This window comes from Maniola hyperantus, chromosome 19 (assembly GCF_902806685.2).
Source record: "Maniola hyperantus chromosome 19, iAphHyp1.2, whole genome shotgun sequence".
NCBI classification, from domain to species: Eukaryota; Metazoa; Arthropoda; class Insecta; order Lepidoptera; family Nymphalidae; genus Maniola; species Maniola hyperantus.
Genome location: NC_048554.1, coordinates 10865727 through 10888673, shown reverse-complemented (window position 1 = coordinate 10888673; position 22947 = coordinate 10865727). Strand labels below are relative to the sequence as shown.

At 40.3% G+C, this 22947-nt stretch overlaps 1 protein-coding gene across 2 annotated transcripts in view; it reads right to left on the bottom strand.

The window, feature by feature from the left end:
- Positions 1-22947, bottom strand: part of LOC117991501 (neuropeptide CCHamide-1 receptor-like) — a 128974-nt gene that overhangs the window by 55997 nt on the left and 50030 nt on the right. For both annotated transcript variants that reach the window (XM_069505179.1, XM_069505180.1), the window contains exon 2: positions 2261-2446. In XM_069505179.1, coding sequence (XP_069361280.1) covers positions 2261-2436 — 176 coding nt within the window. In that variant the 5' untranslated portion in view covers positions 2437-2446. The remainder of the gene's footprint in view (positions 1-2260; positions 2447-22947) is intronic.

Below are 22947 nucleotides of genomic sequence, written 5' to 3'. Positions count from 1 at the left end.
GTTTTCGACACTCGAATACTATCAACGTTGGTGAGACATAAAATCTCGTACTAAGCGTACTGAGGTAGTAAGTTCAATATCGTACAGAAAACAATGACATACTATACCTATTAACTTTTGAATTTGCAACCGCAGAGTATCTATAGCCCACAAAATCCATATAGGTACCTACATACTTACTTACTTCATCATCATCATCATCATCCGATATACGTCCACTGCTGGACATAGGTCTCTTGTACGAACTTCCACACGCCACGGTCTTGCGCCGCCTGGATCCAACGGCTCCCTGCGACTCGTCTGATGTCGTTCGTCCACCTAGTGGGGGGGTCTCCAACACTGCATCTTCCGGTGTGAGGTCGCCATTCCAGCACCTTGGGACCCCAACGTCACCCCAATCGGTTTTACGAACTATGTGCCCTGCTCATTGCCACTTTTCTAGTTCTCCTACGGATCTCCTCATTTCTGATTTGATCACGTAGAGAAACTTACTTACTTACGAATATTTAAAATGCGAAAATGTGTCCGTCTGTCTAACTCTCTGTCATCTTTTCATAACCCATGCATTTAGATTTTAGACGAAAGGTAGATACGGATAGCTTGTTTCCCGGAGATGAACATAGACTGGGTACTTTTTATACCCAGTTTAGTTTAGTTAAGTTTACCTACGTAAATAATAATTATCACCATAAAGTCATCAATATCTTACATATCCAACAATTGACAATCAAAAAGTGTACTACAATAATAACGAATTTGAATAAATGATTTGAGTTTGAGTTTACTCCGAAAAATCAAAGATTTCCCCCTCGGGATTTATAAAATCTAAATCCACGCGGTCAAAGTCGCGGGTATTATCATCTAATCACTACCCCTATTATCACTGCCCCTGTTATAAATGCGAATGTGTGTTTGTTGTTTAGCTAGCTTTAGAATGTTGGGTTTGTCCTTCAATCACGTAGCAACGGAGCAACGGATCGACGTGATTTTTGCATGGGTATAGTTAAAGACCTGAAGAGTGACATAGGCTACTTTTTATCCCGGAAAATCAAAGAGTTCTCACGGGATTTTTATAAACCTAAATCCACGCGGGTGAAGTCGCGGGCATCAGCTTATAATATGCTTTGTAAAACTGTGAAATAAGTAGTTCTTTAATTTCATCCACTAAGTATATATTTTTTTTAAATCTTTTATTAACAGGCTTAAAAAAAAAATTATACTTAGTGGATGAAATTATATATTATATATATTTGTCGGAGAAACAGGAGTAGACAGTAAGAACTCTTTCAATATCGACCCTCCAATATATTATATAAGTATAATTTATTTACGCTTTCCGTTTTAGAAATTCTTTAATTTCAACTTAGATTGGATTCAATTTACATTGCTATTAACCTAGATTTCAGGACATAAAAACATTTTCGATGAGGAAAAGAAAATTTTCCTAAGGAAATAATAAGAGTGAAATTAAAATCTTTATAGCCGTGGCGTGCAAACTAATTATATTGTATCAGGGAACTGGGTTAATAAACTGCTATTTCATTTAAATGTAAGTAAACAAATTAAAGTACCTGAACGTAAATATAAAAAAATTATGTAACTTATGCCTACTCATTATACTTGAGCGAACAGTACCTACCTACCCTTTTTATATCAGTGACCTTATTATAAATGCGAAAGTGTGTTTGTTTGTCCTTCAATCACGTCGCAACGGTGCAACGGATTGACGTGATTTTTTGCATGTGTGATAAAGACCTGGAGAGTGACATAGGCTACTTTTTAGGGTTCCGTACCTCAAAAGGAAAAACGGAACCCTTATAGGATCACTTTGTTGTCTGTCTGTCTGTCTGTCAAGAAACCTACAGGGTACTTCCCGTTGACCTAGAATCATGAAATTTGGCAGGTAGGTAGATCTAATAGCTAAAATTTGGGGAAAAATCTGAAAACCGCGAATTTAGGGTTAGATCACACAAAAAAAATTAAATTGTGGTCATGAACTATTAATTAGGTAGTATTTTCAACTTTCGAAGTGAGTGTCTATATCAAGTGGGGGTATCATATGAAAGGTCTTCACCTGTACATTCTAAAACAGATTCATTTTTATTTTTATGCATCATAGTTTTTGAATTATCGTGCAAAATGTCGAAAAAATACGACTGAAGTACGGAACCCTCATTGCGCGAGCCTGACTCTCACTTGGCCAGTTTTTATCCCGGAAAATCAAAGAGTTCCCACGGGGTATGAATAAAGTTTGACTTACGTATTAGGCACATTCCTCATAGCCTTATGCCTGACGAAGACGGCCACTAGGGTGCCATTGCCGACCACCCCGATGAGGAATATGAGCGCGAACAGCAGCGGCACGATGTAGGTCTCGGGGCGCTCGTCGTAGGGCTTGTAGGGCTCCGAGATGTTGTATGTGTCGTTATAGCCCATGGTGCATGTTCTGGAAGCAAGGGAAAGAGGTTTTATAGCAAAGTTTTTACTATTATATGGATTAACTGGCTTATGCTCGCGACTTCGTCCGCGTGGACTACACCAAACCTCTATTTCACCCCCTTAGGGGTTGTAATTAAACCCCTTAGGGGGTAATTTTCAAACATCCTTTCTTAGCGGATGCTTACGTCATTATAGCGATCTGCATGCCAAATCTCGATCCGTCCAGTGGTTTGAGCTGTGCGTCGATAGATCAGTCAGTCAGCTTTTCCTTTCATGAATACATACATTTTTGCAATATTTTGATAAGTACAGTACTAAGTACTGATAAATATTTTTAATTAACTTCTACTAAAGTTAATTAAAAATCCGTTGCAAAATTTGAATCAAATAAAAAGTAGGTAGGTATTTGAAAGTGAAGCTAAAACCGGAGCTTTTTAAAAACTTTTATCGATAATTGAATTAATTTCATGCATTAATATACATTTTCAATAATATCCATATTATATAAGCATCACTCGCTTTCATGTTTTAAAATATCATGCAATCGAGTTTCAGTCATTCAATTTAAAAGTCCCGCAATTTTAGTGACGTCACCACTAGACTGAAGTTTCGAGCGGATGGTATATTTTTACCAATTTTTACTTAAACTAGCTTATGCTCGCGACTTCGTCCGCGTGGACTAAAAAATTTCAAACCCCTATTTAACCCCCTTAGGAGTTGAATTTTCAAAAATCCTTTCTTAGCGGATGCCTACGTCATAATAGCTATCTGCATGCCAAATTTCAGCCCGATCCGTCCAGTAGTTTAAGCTGTGCGTTGATAGATCAGTCAGTCAGTCAGTCAGTCATTCAGTCAGTCAGTCAGTCAGTCAGTCACCTTTTCCTTTTATATATTTAGATATACGTCAAATGACGTAATTTCGATGTTAATGAGACATGGTTCCAGCGCAATAGCAATTTGCGGGACTTATAAACAATATAATAATGTATCGTCCGCGAAATAAAATTCATACATTTCGATCGTAAACTAAATCCATTTTGTGTTTTTATTTTCATACGCGGCTCGAATCGCGGTTTGAATGTTTGATTTTAATGGAATTTGAATTTATCGAAATATTTTTTAAACCAATTGAAACAGGGTTTTCATTTCATCTTTTCAAATCATAGCTGTTGAACTTCAATAATATTTTGACGAATCGCTATCTGGTGGACTTCTGGAGTGGAGACCGCGTACCGGTAAGCGCAGTGTGGGACGACCCCCCGCCCGCTGGACCGATGACCTGAAGAAGGTGCTGGGGAGCGGATGGATGAGGAAGGCGGAGGACCGTGCTTGGTGGCGCGCTCTTGGAAAGGCCTATGTTCAGCAGTGGACGCAAACAGGCTGATGGATTGGATTGGATTGGATTGGATTCGCTATTGATATCATTTTATATATCTACACAGGTTCCTTATTATTTAGTTTTCAGAACTCTATTCTTCTAATACTAGGGAATTAATAAACTAAAACTAGAGTTCAGAGACACTTATCTAAATATATGAAACTAGCTGACCCGCCCCGGCTTCGCTCGGGTGGAATTTGGAAAATCAGCGTGGGGGTAGAATTTTCAAAAATCTCTAAATAGGTACCTACAGGGTCTACGTATTTTTTTCTTTTATAACCGAAAACCCAAAAATAACTTGAATAATGACGGACATGCGAACAAATTACCATCCCTTATTTAACCATCTTGGCAGTAGAATTTTCAAAAAAGGGATATCTACTAACAAATGCAAAGTACTCCAAAATAAAGTGCGTTAACCACAAGTCTTTCAGTTTCAATGTAAAAGCCTTACGTGCTTAGGTTTTGAGGCGATCCCTAAATCAAATGGAGGGATAACGATCCGATTCCCTTACAAAACACGTCTTTCAATGTCGCCCTTTTACACCTAAATACGAGTGTTTTTAGGGTTGCGTACCTGAAAAGGAAAAACGGAACCCTTATAGGATCACTTTGTTGTCTGTCTGTCGGTGCTGTCGGTCTGTCAAGAAACCTACAGGGTACTTCCCGTTGACTTAGAATCATGAAATTTAGCAGTTAGGTAGGTCTTATAGCAGACATAAGGGGGAAAATCTGAAAACCGTGAATTTAGGGTTACATTATATCACACAATTTTTTTTTAATTGTGGTCATCCGTACCCTTATATAAATGCGAAAGTGTGTTTGTTTGTTTGTTTGTTGGTTTGTTGGTTTGTTGGTTTGTTGGTTTGTTGGTTTGTCCTTCAATCACGTCGCAACGGTGCAACGGATTGACGTGATTTTTTGCATGGGTACCTATAGATAAAGACGGAGAGTGACATAGGCTATTATATTTTTATCCCGGAAAATCAAAGAGTTCCCACGGGATTTAAAAAAAATCTAATTCCACGCGTACGAAGTTGCGGGCATCAGCTAGTAAATTAATAATTAGGAGTATTTTCAATTTTCGAAGTAAGATAACTATTTCAAGTGGGGTATCATATGAAAGGGCTTTACCTGTGCTTTCTAAAACAAATTTTTATGCATCATAGTTTTTGAAGTCATAGTGCAAAATGTCGAAAAAATAATACTGTAGTACGGAACCCTCGTTGCGCGAGCCTGACTCGCACTTGACCGGTATATTTGGGCGATACCGCACCTAAACCATATTTTATTAAACAACCTCAAAGGATCCCAATCTGTGAACCTACTCTACTTACTTTCTACTTATACATGTTTTATGTCAAGAAATTCTCAGTAGGACGGTACTATAGGTCACACTTAACCCTCTGAGAGCACGTAATGCCTATGGTAATGCGCCTAATGGTCTTGCGACTGATCTGTCTTGTCGTGTCGGATTGCCGTCCCATCGGACTATGATAATAAAAAACCGGCCAAGTGCGAGTCAGGCTCGCGCAACGAGGGCTCCGTACTACAGTCGTATTTTTCGACATTTTGCACGATAATTCAAAAACTATGATGCATAATAATAAATAAAAATCTGTTTTAGAATGCACAGGTGAAGCCCTTTCATATGATACCCCACTTGATATAGTTATCTTACTTCGAAAATTGAAAATACTAGTTATTAATTACTGACCACAATTTAATTTTTTTTGTGTCATGGAACCACAAATTCACGGTATTCAGATTTTTCCCCGAATGTCTGCTATAAGACCTACCTACCTGCCAAGCCAAATTTCATGGTTCTAGGTCAACGGGAAGTACCCTGTAGGTTACTTGACAGACCGACAGACAGACAGACAGGCAGAAATACAGACAGACAACAAAGTGATCCTATAAGGGTTCCGTTTTTCCTTTTGAGGTAACCCTATAAATAACGATATAGAGAGTGGGCCTGTGTTTGTACAAACTCGTGTCACAAAGTAGGGTTTTGATTACATACAGACGTTAGAACCTCTGAACCTTTGAACCCGTCTAGCCAGAGCAATCATGCGGTAAGTGTGGTACGAAGGAGCAGCCCAAACTGGACTTAGTTAGGGCCCTGTGTTGGAGAGTGTTGCCGTGGTCATCATTTACCAGGAGATTAAAGGCATCCGACTACTGTGTCTATTTTATACTGTGCTTGCAGCTCACAGCGCAGTTGGATAATCACTGCAGAGATTCGGTCGAGAATGTTAAAAGATAAAAGAAGATAGATAAAAGTAGGTACCTAATAGAAATACTTAAAGACCGCCAGACACAGAGTAATGCCACTAATGCGGGCAATAGAGCTCCAAACGATTGCTTATCAAATAAAACAGTAATGCGTACAAAGATAACAAAATAAATCTGATATTAAATGTGAGGGAAAGAACATTTCAGCCACGATGTATTTCATTTCAAACGTAAACGGCTAAGTACGTGCTCAGTGATATACCTACGGTCTCAAAGACCCCTAAATCAAATGGAGGGCTCACGATACCTCCGTTTTTATTTATTTTATATTTTTTACTTTGTCACTAGTACGTATAAGGCAGTGGTCCGACCGCGCCACCCGGCGAGAAAACGGCTAACTATCGGTGATTTTCTCTCTCAAGAAACGCACAATAAATGTAAATTTCGTGTAAACGAAGGAGATGCATATATCAAAAGTTGCTCTCTGACTGTTCACACTGCCGGCGACGACTCGCTTTACTAGTTTTGTCGCTGAGCGATGAGCTTTCAAAAATAAACTCGCTCAGCGTTATTTGTTCAGCGATGTTCGCTTGAACACGCGTAACACGCGCGCAGGTTTGCACAGGATTGAGCGACCTCGGGCGAATGACGCGAGTAATCGCTTGTCGCACCTTGCACACTCGCTTATAGCCCGGCGACAAAACTATCGAAACTACACACTCGCTTCCCGCTGATCACCAACTCGTTTAAGTTTCTAGTTCTACTCGTTTCCCGTTCATCGTCGGCGGTCGGGCCACTGCCGAGGAATGTTATTTTGTTTTTCTTTCGCGAGCTTTTTAGGATTCCGTACCTGAACGGTGCCAAACGGGAGCCTCCACTATCATTTGAAAGGAAATGTAGCGTCACCTGGACTTTAAAAACAAATCGATTGACACCTCATTCATTAAAATCGGCTCAGTATTTTAGGCGCCTTGGTGGAACACACATAAATACAAACCTATATACATACATACATAGACTACTAAAATAAATTCCCTAAAATCATAACCCTTCCTTTTGGCTTTGCCGTAGTCGGGTAAAAAAGGAAATGGGGAACAACAGAACATAATAATATGAAAACGTAGACACAGAATAAAATTATTATGTAGGTATTTGACGTAGGCAGCATTTGGACGCTGAGAAGAATAATGATTTATTAAATAATAAAAACCGGCCAAGTGCGACTCGGACTCGCACACGAAGGGTTCCATTGTACAAGATTATGTGTTTTTAACTTATTTTGTAAGTTACTTAAGTTAGATAGAATATTTACTAGTAGATTACCTACAATTCATTTTATTAATAACTAACTGGTGCCTGCAACTTCGTTCGTGTGGATTTATGTTTTTTAAAAGTCCCGTGGGAACTTTTTGATTTTCGTGGATAAAAAGTAGCCTATGTCACTCTCCAGGCCTGTAACTATACTCATTACTCATGTAAGAAATCACGTCAATCCGTTGCTCCGTTGCGACGTGATTGAAGGACAAACCAACAAACCAATAAACCAACAAACAAACACACTTTCGCATTTATAATATGGGTAGTGGTAGGTACGATAGGGTTGTCATTACATCCATACTAATATTATAAATGCGAAAGTGTGTCTATTCGTCTGTCTGTCTGTCCGTCTGTCTGTCTGTCTGTCTGCTAGCCTTTCACGGCCCATCTATTCAACCGATTTTGACGAAATTTGGTACAGCGATAGCTTGCATGCCGGGGAAGGACATAGGCATTCACGCGGACGAAGTCGCGGGCATCATCTAGTAAGTATTGTATAAAAGCCGTGTAAAAAAAAGATATTATAAAAACCTATTTAATTGTAAATCGGCGACTATTTTGAAATTTTTATAATTTGTTGGTATACTGGCAATAGAAACACACACTATGTATACACTGACAGCTCTCTAGTCTCTACCTTCATGAGATACAGCCCGCTGACAGACACAGACGGACGGACAGTGGAGGTTCAGTAATAGGGTCCGGTTGGCACCCTTCGCATACGGAACCCTAAAAAGGCGTACTCATTTGAATTTGAGATAAGCAAGAGCGCTCCTACGTCTTACACTCGTACGCCATTCGTATGCCAAGTAATAATACTATTTGCAGGCAATTCAGAGGATAAATGGTACCCGAATTTAATCCTATTTAAGTACCTAATGGAAATTCCATACCTGAAATTTTATAGAGGTTTCTATTTGGTATCGTCACAGAATAATATAATAAGTACTAACGGTATCGTATTTTGAACGCTACGCGACGCATTCGGGATAGACTGGGTAGATCTAGATAGGGTAGGGTTTATTTTTTATTTTTATTCAGATACAAGTTAGCCATTGACTGTAATCTCACCGGTAAGTGATGATGTAGTCTAAGATGAAAGCAGGCTAACCTGTAAGAGGTTTGGCAGTTAAAAAAAAATTAAACCCACACTCCACCCCTTTGGTTTGGTATTATAAACTGCACGACTATTTATCGTCACGACAGAGTGGGAACGCGCCCTTATGGCACAATATAATGGGATTAATAATGAAAATGCTTCCAGCGACAAAGCAGCATCGCGAGATCATCAATCAATCAGCTACCAGAATCAATTAATTGATAGATCCCTATCACCAACCTTTGATTTATTGCAGTTGTTCATAACTTTACTGATGCCCGCATTTTGGCGACCGTGGATGGAATAAATTAAATTTTACCGGCATCGAGTTATGATTGCCTGGTAGTCGAAACATATAGATCGGTAACATGTTTCGGGTTCTAATTCCGACTCTATTGCTGAAGCGCGTGACCTCTTCCATTAAATAAGATTTTTTGTATGATAATGCGGTTGGGCCCCAGATTCTTCTGCATGAGATTCGAGGAGTAAAGTACTATTTCGACTCGGTTAGTGAATATTCTACTTTTTTTTAAATAGAGATAGCAAGCAAAACAGCAGGCGGGTCACCTGATGCTAAGTGATTACCGCCGCCCATGAACATTTGCAGCACCAGACGAACCGCCGGATGCGTTGCTGGCCTATCAGGAATTTGTTGGTCCGCCCCTTGAATAACCCCATGTTGTAATCTAGTGGAAACACCGCCGATGAGAGTTGGTTTCACAGTTTGCATGTAACTTTTTGAACTTTTTACCTGGAACTTTTTGAAGCTTTACTTACTATTACTTGCTTAAACGATCAGCAATCTGCACTTGGCTAGCGTGGTGGACAGTGATCTAGATTCTAGACCCGTGTCATTAGTGGGCCAGTATGGTTTTTTTTTGAAATAATAACCCCAAATGTCAGAGACATTTTAAGACTATTCTTTAATTAAATAGATAATGTTTTAAAATGATGATTAAATGAACATTATTTGATGTTGGTGATACGAAACGAGATTAATGGGATGACTTCACGTGCTCTTATAGGCAAGGAAGAAAGAAAAGGCTGGATTTGGATCTCCGAAAATACCATATTTAGTACCTTACCTTAAGTATTTACCATACCTTAGGAGTGCGAAAAACACTAGGAAGACAAGTGCGATTGGAACGAAATGTGAAAGAGTAAAAAATTCAGTACAACCATCGATATAAATGACAAGATATGCCCAAGCGAACAAAACTTTTCACGGTTTTGGAAATAAATAAATCAGTGCCACCTCTTAGATACTAATGAACGACCCGTTTGAAATCCAGACGTCACTGAGGTTGGTTGCCATTTTGTTTGTTCAATGGCCCTGTCCATACGAAGTAATATATAAGTCAATGAGTACAACCTTTGAACTATACGGTCTTCATGCAGTTTCTTGTACCAAAAGACCGACATTCAAATGTTTAGCTTGTTTTGGCTTGGGTACATTATTAACCTCAATGTTTTATTTTGAATGCCGACTGAAGCAGGAAGCTTCTGCGTGATTTCATTCATTCAAAGTTCGCCATATTCATCGTGCGACACACTCGACATGGTTTTTCATCTGAAAGCGTCTCTTCAAGCAAACTAACTATAGACTTTGACGATATATCATTAAGTTTGGTAGATTTCTATTTGGAAGTCAATGATATACCTACATTTATTTATCTATATCATCATCATCATTATCAACATATCGCCGGCTTACTACAGAGTACCTATGGGTCGCCTCTCGGAATGAGAAGGGGTTTGGATATAGTCTACCACGCTGGCCAAGTGGGTGTTGGCTGACTTCACGCACCTTTGGAAACATTATGAAGAACTCTCAGGTGTGCGGTAGGTCGATTTCGAAAAACCTGCATCAATCATTATTACAATCTCAATTATTGCGATTGGCTGAATTTGTGCAATTCTTGTTGCAACAATGCATTGTAGTCAATAGTGGGTGAGCGTCAACCAATCAGAGGTGATTTCGTGACATTGTAGCTGTCATTCTACCGCAATCGAGCAGCTGGTTTCCTAAGCAAGTGATATTTAATTTCAAACACACACATAACTCCAAAAAGTTAGAGTTGTGTGCCCGGTATCGAAACCCCGATCTCCAATTAGGAGGCGGGCGTCCTAACCACTAGGCTATCACAGCTTAAGAGGGTTTTAGTGGGTAGAAACCCGATCTCGCCCCGAAGAGATCGGGTATCTAAGAAGATTTCCCTCTGTCAACAAAAAGTATAAAATACAATAACGCATAAACATTAATGAAACGTGACAAACACGGGATAACATTTCACAACACCCGAGGCTTTGTAATGAATCGCTTTTCTCACTCGTGCCGTAAGAATGTTTTATTCATGTGATGCGAACCGACGCTCGATATGGGGAAAATGACAGACATGAATATACAATCTCATAAACATTGTCAGCATTGAATCTAAAACATCTACCTGCTGTTTGTTTTCTAAATAGACTTTTCTGCTACTTTTACAGTTTTTTGAGGCAGTTTTTATAGAATAACTAGCAGATACCCAGCGTGTACTAGCGTGTGTACAAGAAAACTCTAACCTGCATCTTCGCATTATTGCGTGGTAGACTATGCCCAAAACCCTTCTAACTCTGAGAGCTCTGTAGTGAGCCGGCGATAGGTTGCTCATGATGATGATGATGAAAGTCAATTCTCAGCGCATTATCACTATTTTTAAACACTATGCTGTCGCTGTATTGTCACTCATCGGGCGATGGAGAGAGCTATGCTTGGAGTTTCTCTTCGTGATCAAATAACTGAGGAAATCCATGGAAGAAGCAAAGAAAGCGACATAGCTAAACCGGTTGCAAAGCTGAAGTGGCAATGGGCGGGGCACATAGTTCCAAGAACATCCCAAGGTGCTGAAATGGTGACCTCGCACCGAAAAACACCAGATTCCTATTAGGTGGGCAGATGACATGAACAGTATAGTACGCGACAGCTCGAGATAGCGATCAGGGTTGGGACACACACACCTGCACAGCCCCCCCGTTAACCCAGTGCGGGATATAGCGCGGGTGTGCGGGGCACCCCCCTAACTCATACCCCGATTGCCATCTTGACTTGTCGCGAACTATACCTACAAAAATTTGAACTTATGCCCATCAGTAGACGTCTATCGGTTGATGACAACGAGATAGATAGATACTAGATAGAAATATTTTATTGCACACAAAATATTAGATAAACATGACAAAAAACAAAGAAACTAAAAACTAAAAAACAATTGTATGCAAAGGCGGCCTTATTGCTCAGAGCAATGTCTACCAGGCAACCTTTGGTGAAAGGGTTAAAAACGAGGTTTTATTATAGTGTTGGCATATCATAGCGTGTGATAACACAGACATTTACCTAATTTGTATTCAGTTCAAGACTGCTACTAATGTCATATTATTATCTGCCTTGTTTATAGGTGCTAGCTTATTTGCCTGCAAAACATGAGGTCCTAGGTCGGGCCAAATAAGCTATGAGGTTTTTCTGTCATGAACTGAATCCAACCTTACAATCCACAATTACAAAGGTCTTTGCTCCGGTGTCGAGGCGAAACGTGCGTCGAGTGTGTTTTGGGATTTGTGTGGTGCTGCGTGGTGGTGGCGCATATTGCTTGCCTGGTGGCTGCTTTTCCGTGCATGTTTAGCAGTGGGAGGGCAGGCGGTGCATGTCGCATGCTGCATGTTGCACCATACAGATTCGACTTGTTTCAGCGGATTATAGCAAATTAAGATTTTGGTTCATTGTATATCATGGATTTACGCAAAGTAACGCCTGCTTCTATACAACATTATAATTTGCAAATTACCTCATATTGTGTGATCTTGTGGGATACATATCGACTGTGTAGTTAGTTAGAACCATATTAAAAAACTGGTTTAAAGTGATTTAGCGTCGCGTAGAAAAAGATTAGGTGTGTGATTTGGGTTTAATAAAAAACAGCCATAATTTTTCTTCTTGACTCGCTTCCATCTTGTAGGTATGTACTATATCGTATTATTACCATAGCGAGAGAAAAATAAGAAAAATCGCATGCGGTAGGTATGCACATTTTGTGATCGTGGGTGGAAGGCGAAAGATAGTCAGGTCGCGTACGGACAAATTGGACGTGATATCATGATTTATGACAGCAGGTGAACAACGTTAGCGAGATTTGGAAGTTCAGTGTCGACCGGTGGGAATTGAAATGATAGGTATATCAGTCTAAAAGAGATATAGAAAGGCTCAAATAAACTTTTAACTCTAAAGCACTTACAGCCGCACTCAGAGTCGCTTAATCGTTACTTAAGGCATTCCTTATCCATACTAATTAATGCCTTAAGTAACGATTAAGCGACTCTATCTCGGATCCATATGTCATCACTGGCAACACACATTTTTCGAAGAATTTGGTCTTCAAGTACTGAGGAATTTCGGACGAGAAGACATCTAGAAGCTTTCTGAACGTATCCCAGCCGAACTTAGACAGCGTATTACGTATTGTGTAGAAAAGACATCGAATCCATTATGCGCAGGCCTTTTTTTTAAGCAAATAAACGCGTGAAAAAGAATAGTCCTTTTCAATCACTTTTTCCAATCAGTATACGTCAAGCGACAAACCAATTTCTCTGAACAAACAAGTGTTAAATCCCAATGAATTTGCAGCGATTCGAGCTTAATAGATGTTCTGGTAAATACCAAACCTAATAGCCATAAAACGATTTCATATAAGTTGCAGTGTTGTATTGACTAAAAGTGGAGCCACACGATGCGTTGCGTCAGCGGTGCGGCACCTGAGCGGTGCCGCTGCGTCATCCTACATAGAAATCGCAACACGATGCGTTAAACTGGGGGCACACGATGCGTTGCAGCGCCGCACCGCAAAGATTTCACCGTATCAGCGGGCACACGAGCAGTGCGGCGCCGCAACGTTGTTATGTCGCAGCGGCGCCGTAGCAGCGTTGGACAGTATGTTAATAAAAACAACTGAGCGGTGCCGTTCCGACGTCGTAACGCATTCACCCCTTCCCGCCTCGTCTCGGTGGTTGCAAGTCGGTGCGGGCCGGAGCGCATCGTGTGACATGCCACAGATATTTCTATGTAAGACGACGCAGCGACACCGCTCCGGCGCCGTATCGCCGCCGCAACGCACCGTCTGGCCCCCACTCTTACGACGTCGTGCGGCGCCGTACCACAAGTACAACGGACTCGGGACCAGAGAGACAAGGCGGAGGGGGTGGTGCGGTGCAACGCCTCAGGCTGAGACCACAACACTGTGATGCGACGTCGTGTAAAAATCTACGACGTCGCACAATGCACTGTCCAAATTTTGATGCGGTGCCGCACCGCACAAACTTGCGATACGACGACGTATTCCGGTTCAGTCGGTGTCCACACCTCTCCGTGTGCCATTCTGTGCTTTGTGTGTTTTTATTGATGCGTTTTAACGCAAGTAGAAGTAGGATACGTGTAGTGCGGTCCATGGCTCACTAGAAATTGATGGTCAGAGTTTTCCCGTACGATGCCGTAAGCGATGAAATTTTTGTGTTGCGTCAACGCAACGTTTTTGCGATGCGATGTCGCACCGCAGTGTTGTGGCCTCGCCCATACTCTCTGCCGGAGCAGCAACGCACTGTCCGTGTGGCATCCAATACTCAAATCCACAGCGTTGCGTCGCCGCAGAGCACCGGAAACGCATCGTATGGCCTCAGACTTAGTTGTATGAGCTCAGGACTTCGAGGTTGAAAGTTTAAGAGTCTTTGCTGAGAAAATGGTCGAAATTGTTATTGGTGTTGGACGCCCACTCGATATTTTCGCGCGTGTTCAAGTGTTTCGTATTTTTCTTTAAGAATGTTTCATAGTTTGAGAGCAGACTTTTTTTTGCGACGCAGATATTATAGGTACCACCTACTTATGAATATTAAGATTGTTAGTGGAACAGGCACAAATGAAACCAAAATTGTTGTACAGCCCGCGACAGGTGGAGATGGCAATCGGGGTATGAGGCGTCCCGCAGACCCGCACGTCACCCGCGCTCGCCCGCACCGGGTTAGCGCAGAGGCTCGTGCGGATGTGCGGGGCGTTCCCGATTGCCATCTCGACCTGTCGCGTACTATAACTATTGTCGCAGAAAATTGCCACTACCGCAACTACCATAATAGTTACCGCATAGACATTACAATTTGTAAACTTACGAATTCTCATAATCTTAGTCGAGTCGTATGCTAAAGGGTCTGGGAACTAAAGTCCCTCCTACATTTAGTATGTGGTTAGTGCAAATGGCTCACGACTCAAGAATGGTAGTATAGCGACGTAGAAAGAGGTAAAAACAAAAGGTTTTTTTTTGTAAATCTCAAACGACACAATCGTTAGTGTGACCTTTATAAAGTTAACGTTTCTTACTTCACTAGGAAATCTACTTTGCTGTAGATAATGGATCCTCCATCAAAACTTAGCTAACTTTCTTGTACTATACCCACTGACTAAAAGAAAAAAATAGACACTAAAAATGGTAATTTATTTGATATCCATTTACGTAAGCTTTTTTTATTTAGATACAAGTTAGCCCTAGACTGCAATCTCACCTGGTGGTAACTGATGATGCCGCCTAAGATGGAAGCGGGCTAACAACGGATCAACATCCAGATGCCGACGTGTTTTACCAAAAAGAAGCAGCTTTCATATAAGCATTTTTTTCCTATTTAAATAGATTAAAGTTAAGTACTTTTATGTGTTAAGTGATTAAAAAAAATGTAATTAGATTTTAATAACTTTGCTTGTACACGTTTTGGTTTAGGCTGATATTGTTTAAAATGAAATAAAAATAAAATAAAATAACCTGGAAGGGATATGACAGTTTGTATTAAACCCATACCTCTTTGGTTTCTACACGGCATCGTACCGGAACGCTAAATTGCCCGGTAAATAAATAAAATAGTTCGCGAGTGCTCCATCTTTCTGTTACTTTTAGTCTGTGCCTTTTCATATAACTTTGTAATGACGAACAAAGCTTTCGACATATTACTCGCTTTTATGTATGAAGAAGCTTAGTTTATTAGATTAGCCAGAATAATAATATAATGTTACAATATTAACTTGCTACGTCTTTCAAGAGGCGTAATGGCACGCTTAATAAAATCTATTTAGGGATTAATATCCATCAATCATCTTTAGACGGTTAAGACGTCTGGTTAAGGCGTCGGCCTTTTTATGGGATGTCAGGGGTTCGACCCCAGGCACCTCTAACTTTCCGGAGTTAAGTGTGAGCGTTTTAAGCAATTAAATACCAGGAAACTATCGTGAGGAAGCCTACATACCTTTTTTTTTTTCGCTTAGGAGGGGAAAATCCTCATGGACATAGTGCCGGACTCCTACCGACTTTACAACCCTCCACCTCCCATGGCCCCACCAACCTCTCGGTTATATGGGCCGAATCGCGGGAGGGCGCCCGTTCGGTACTTGCTCTTGGCATTTTCCCGGGGCGCCTTCTACCGACTCCTACCGACTAAAAACCCCTCCTTTCTCCAAGCAGTACCAGTAAGCCTGCATACCTTAGAGTTCTCCATAACGTTCTCAAATATGTTTGAAGTCCGCCAATTCGCCTTAGAAGCACACCAGCGTGGCCAAACTAAGTACTATGGCCAAATCTTTCTCATTCTGAGAAGAGACTCGTTCTTAGTACAGTTCTTGCAATTCACGAAGGCGAGTAGACTTTACTTGTGGTTAGGTCGGATACACGGGCATTGCGTAAGTGTGCGTGCATGTCGAGCCAATCAGTCGCGAGCAAGCGCTCGCAAACGCACACATTCAGTGTACGTTACTTAAATACCGATACGACTTAAACACAAGCATGAGCCACTCGCCTTCGTGAATTGCAAGAACTGTAGTAGGCCGGCAAAAGGTTGATCATGATGATGATGATGATGATAATTCAACAAAAAAAACTGACTCTCGTCGGCCGATACAATAGGGATTACAAGCACCTACGTAAATCCACACAATTTAAATCACAAGTACCTAACGCCTAGTTAAGTATTAAGTCACAATTTTTATTCAAAACTCTTATTTATTTTATCGACAAAATTATACTGTTTGAACTGCTAACTTTTAATGAAATAAAAGTTTAATTGGATGACTAAGCGCAAAATTTTTAATTAAAAAAATAAGTAAAGCTTTTGCTTTGGATTTGCGATTTGATTGAAGTTGATTGAGGGAGGGTGAATGATTTATTTATTCAAATGTTTTAAAATATGCAGTTTTTCACTAAACAATCATAACTGGTCTTGAAAAAGTGTCAATAGTTCGACGGGACTGAAATCCGAAAGGTTCAAACCCAACCGTTTCTTTATTAGGTACCTACTATAGTTCTGAGATTGACTATATCCATGTACCTACAAACTTTATCCTTACATCAAAACTGGGGCTGATTCTTTTGTACACAATCTTTAAACTAAATTAAATTAACAGGTCTAAGTCTAGTGCTATCCTTTACCGCAAGCATCATAAGAACAGGGATAGCAATAGATTTAGACGTGTCATTTTAGTTTAGTTTAGAGATTGTGTACAAGAGAATCAGCCCCACTGTTAGGCTAGATACTTTATGCTACGTGTGCAGGTCGCTAGATTTTTTAGGAACGTCTATGGTGGCAAGAGCCTTTTTGATCGTAATTTAATTTATTTTAATTACTCGATTAGTTCTCAATTTTGAGGCGCTAATAAAACCACTTTTAGTGTTAACTTTACGCGGAATATGATCATGAAACAGCTGTTAAAAAGCAATAAAGTTCAAATAACAGGCACTGAATGTAGAGACTGAGTAAGTACTAAAAGTTATTTTATCTGAGTCTGGGTCTATATTACAATACAATAAATAATTACTTAATATGAATAATTTGTTTCAGATGTAGTCCCGCGGGAACGAAGTGGATGAAAAAATTATTCTCAAAAATAATTTTGATTGAACTCGCGACGCGACGTCCGCGTGGATTTAGATTTTTTATTATTATTAAGATTTAGGAAAATCTCGGGGTACTTCAATTTCCGGGATGAAAAGTAACTTATATCAATCTAGAGGTCTTTAATTATATTAAGCAAAAATCACGTCGACCCGTCTTCATTGTAGCGTGATTGAAGGACAATCTTTCGCATTAAGGTATTTCGCATATATACTAGATGATGATTTAGATTTTTTTTAATTCCGAGGAAACTATTTGATTTTCGGGATAGATCTCAGCCTTAGGCTGAGATCTATAGAGCGCTCTTTGACTTAGCTCAGACTTAAGATTGAGTTTGACAGATTTATGTGAAAGATATAGCACTGGCTCGTTTTAACTCTGTCTTAAGTCTAAGCTAAGTCAGGGTGAGATCTATAGAGCGCACTCTGACTTAGCTTAGGCTTAAGACAGAGTTAAAACGAGACAGAGCTATATCTCTCACATCAGTCTGTCTCGTTTTAGCTGAAACTTAAGTCTGAGCAAAGTCAAAGTGCGCTCTATAGATGTCAGCCTTAGAGTGCGCTCTATAGATCTCACCCTTAGTGTCGTGGCAACCCTCTGCCAGATAAAAGGAATAGGCTTACGGAGGTATAGATCATGTTCCATGGAATATGTAGTATGATAATAGCTACAATAATAATCAAACTGGCGTGCCAGGCATTTCCATCTACTTATTTGCTACGCTAAACTGATTAGGCAATAAACTTGTAACAACAAGCTATTACAGGGAACAATAAATGTTTTATGAAGGTATCTGGAATTTGGTGCGGGATTAATGGATATTAGGGATTTGAGTGTGAATAAATAAGTTAGAAAAGTAGTAGGTACCTAAGTAATTGGAAATTTCCTAACAAATTCCTCGGAAATTATACCCATAATAGATAATGCCCGCGTAGATAAAGGTTTTTCAAAAATCCCGTGGGAACTCTTTTAATTTTCCGGTATAAAAAGTAGCCTGTGTCCGTTCCTGGGATATTATCTATCTCTGTACCAAATTTCATCAAAATCGCTTAAACCGTTGGGCTGTAAAAAATTTGCAGACAGACTTTCGTATTTATAATATCAGTATGAAAACCCTTGCAAAAGCTATCCATAGTTATTATAAATGCGAAAGTGAGGGTTTATTGGTTTGTTGATTTATTGGTTTGTCCGTCAATCACATCGCAACGAAGCAACGTGATTTTTTGCATGGGTAGGGATAGTTAAAGGCCTGAAGAAAGACATAGGCTACTTTTTATCCCGTGTAATCGAAGAGTTCCCACGGGATTCACGCGAATGTAATCGCGGGTATCATCTAAGTTGCATATAAAGGTCTCAATTATTTTAGGTTTCTCTTGAAACTTTTGCTCTTGAACTCAGAGTTACATCACAGTCTGAATGCACCACTGACGCGCTCGACACAGATTCAACAACTCGACAACACTCACACGATCTCGAGTGGCGACTTTGGCTCGTGACACACTGGTAATTGGTTTGCCTTTTCAATGCCGTGTAAAAATGAAAAAAAAGTGTCGCTACTAGATGGCATTAAACAGTCGCTTCAGTACTGAGTGAACATACATATCACAAATTTCGTCACTGGCAGTAAGCGAAACCGTGGCCTAGCGGTCAAGGCGTTCGGGCGCGAACCCAGAAGACGCAGGTTCGAGTCCTGCCGGTTACGCAATTTTTAATATGTATTTAAAAATTATTTATGAAAAAAAAACTTTGTTCTGTGGTGTATTATTGTATTTTTTCAGATAATTAGGTAATATTAGTCATCATCATCATCAACTGATAGACGTCCACTGCAACGTCTCTTGTAAAGACTTCCACTAAGAAACGATTTTTGAAAATTCAACCCCTAAATGGTGAAATAGGGGTTTGAAATTTGTTTAGTCGCGAGCATAAGCTAGTAAAAAAATAAAACCCTCTGGCTACTTGATAATCAGATAACGTTTTCATTAATTTATATTGGAAGTACCTACTCCATTTACTTAATCAGTTAATGTTCGGGAAGCGTTCATTGTTTATGCGAGGGTCTGTTTGCGCAAGATTAATGATGGTACGGATTTTTGTTGTGCTTTAGAGAGACATTTTTGGGGGATTTTTAGGATAAGGCGCTAGTTTAGAGATTACTATGATTTTTTAGGGTTCCATACTCGAATGGACCCTAATAGGACCCTATTTAGGTACCTACTAAGCCTACGCTGTCCGTCTGTCCGTTAGTCTGTCTGTCTGTCAGCGGGTTGTATCTCATGAACCGCAATAGGTAAAGAGTTGAAATATTCAGTGTCTCAAGAAACACGTTGTTGCGACCGCCAAGTTCTAATAATTTCTATTACCGCCATGCAAATTTAATATACGGAACCCCAAAAACGATGGTCTCGCACACGAACGATTGTTCGTGTGCGAGTCCAACTGCCACTTGACCGGTTTTATTAGGGCTCTGTACCTCAAAAGGAAAAACGGAACCCTTACAGGATCACTTTGTTGTCTGTCTTTCTGTCTGTTTGTCCGTCTTTCCGTCTGTCGTGTCTGTCAAGAAAACCTATAGCGTACTTCCCGTTGACCTACAATCATGTTTGGCAAGTAGGTAGATCTTATAGGACAAGCAGTGGCGTGCACAGGGATTGAATCTAGGGTAAGCATTAGTTAGCTAACTACCTATTTAATGACAGGTCATCATGAAAAATGAGCACATAGCCATTTCAACTAGGTAAGCAGTGCTTTTATGCCTCTATGACTTGCACGCCACTAAGGACAAGTAAAGGAAAAAATCCGAAAACCGTGGATTTGTAGTTACATTACAGCAAAAACAAATTAAAATAATATGTTCATAAACAAATAATTAGTGTTTTCAAGTAAGTAAGATTCGAAGTGGGGTATCATATTATTATGAAAGCGCTTTGCCTGTAGGTACATTCTAAAACAGATTTTTATGTATAATAGTTTTTGACATTATATCGTGCAAAATGTCGAAAAAAATACTCGAGTACGGAACTCTCGGTGCGTGAGTCTGACTCGCACTTGGCCGGTTTTTTAACTGTTTGTACCACTGGCTTACAAAATAAATAAAAAGCCTTTGTCACTTTTTTGGCTGTGAATCTTCAACAAGGTTTCAAAATTTATTTGAAGCACCTCAAAACTATTGCTCACAGGTCAAACGCTGAAAAATAAATCAGTGCGGAAAAAGAGAAAAAACCAAAATAGTCATCGGATCGGAGACATGTTACAAAATTCATTTAAAAGGGTCTGCCTTCAATGAATGATTCATTGAATGGTTGGTACGTTTTATAGTATCCGACAGCGAAACGATACGACATGTCATGACATGTATTATACATGCATATTTTTGTTGAAACAAAGTTCTTCTTTTCACGGTCCATCTGTTTAACCGATATTGATGAAAGGTATAGAGATAATTTGCATTTCGGAGACGGATATATTATTATAGGCTACTTTTTATCTCCGAAAAGAAAAGAGTTCCCACGAGATTTTTGTAAACCTAACTCCAGGTGGATGAAGTCACAGGCATCATCTATTTGGTACAAAGATAGCTTGCATCCTGGGGACGGATATTAGATGCTTTTTATCCAGGAAAATCAAAGAGTTCCTACAGAATTTTAAAAACCTAAGTCCACGCAAACAAAGTCGCGGGTATCATTTAGTCTAAATATATAAAAGGAAAAGGTGACTGACTGACTGATCTATCAACGCACAGCTCAAACTAATGGACGGATCGGGCTGAAATTTGGCATGCAGATAGCTATTACGACGTAGGCATCCGCTAAGAAAGGATTTTTAAAAATTCAACCCTTAAAGGGGTGAAATAGGGGTTTGAAATTTGTGTAGCGCAGGTTGTATGTGTTGTGTCCGCGTCCACGCGGACGAAGTTGCGAGCACAAGCTAGTTAATCATAAAATTTTCACCAACATCAGATAGCACATTTTTTAGCAAGTAGGTAGGTACATACTCTAAAGCCTTAAAGCAACAGAAGAAAATAAGAAGAAAAAAATGTGATGTCATTTTGTAAGGATAATAATAATATTAAATTACGTTCCTGGGAAAAGGATAGACCTCACTTTTCTCAAACAAAAAATGAAAATATATGAAATATAATTCGTTCCCCAATAACACTTGACCCGAAAGGCCGACAAGTGCCCAAAGATAAAGAGTAGGTATATTGCTATTTATTTTGGTCACCAGAAGGGTCCTAAAACAATTGAGATCCTGAGTAATATTTACGTGTATAGGAAAGATTAGCTGTCTTATTATTTTGTTCAAATGATATGGAAACTCAAGAAACCTTTTGCTTATTACAGAATTCATGATGTTATCGAAAACTGTGTAAAAGCTATGATTTATTTTTAACAATTATTTAATATTAATTTAATAATTACGATCATTTTGACGATAACTAATTGTAAAAAAATCACCTCCACACATCCATCATAAAATGAATATATTTCCCCCATCTCCTGCGATCTTCCCCACCTCTTCCCACCTTCCACATCTCTTAACACCTCCCCTTACTTAGCTCCCCCATATCCCCACCACCTCTCAGCTAAGCTTTCTCTCTCCATCTCCCCCCTCGCCCCCTACCTCCCTTCACATCTTACATATTTCCCCCATATCCCCCTACTTTCCCCATCCACCCCATCTCTCCCTACATAATATTATATCAATGCCAATTGACTTGCGGTTAAAATCGTCCAACGTCAAAAATTGATCGTGACTATGACTAAGGAGGTGGAAAATAGGGATCCGCTTGTCATTCTGCTAAACGTCCTTAGCATTAATACCGATGAAGACATATTGGGTGCCCTAAAGCTGCAAAATGGGAACGTGCTGGGGACGATACCGGACGGCGAATATAGGGCAAGCGTGAGGTATCGAAGAAGGGCCAGGAATCCGCTCGAGAACCATGTGGTTTTGCAGGTGTCACCGCAAGTATGGCAGCGTGTCACAGCCGTGGGAAAGGTCCACATAGATCTGCAGCGGGTGGTGGCTAAAGATCAGTCCCCACTGGTTACTTGCTCCAGGTGTCTGGGCTACGGGCACGGTCGTAGGACCTGCGAGGCGTCCGCAGACACCTGCAGCCACTGCGCGGGTCCGCACCTGCGTAATGAGTGCCCGGCGTGGAAGGCTGGAGATCGACCCACGTGTTGCAACTGCCAGAGCAGCCGACTAGATCGGACAGATCACAATAGTTCTGACGAGAGCTGTCCGATCCGGAAAAAGTGGGATGCACTGGCAAGAGCGAGAGTGGCATACTGCTAAAGGCTCCTCGGGCGAAACAAGTGAAGGGTATAAATTCATCCAGGCTAACCTCCAAAGAAAGCAGCTGGCCCTAAAAGAAATGTTCCTGGAGGCACAAAAGGGTGGGATTAGTCTGGCCCTCGTTCAGGAACCCTATGTGGGTGCGAAAGGAGAAATTGCACAAAGTGGTGGCTTTAGGGTAGTTCAGCAAACGCAGAATCGGACAAAACCCGTTAAGGCTGCAATTGTG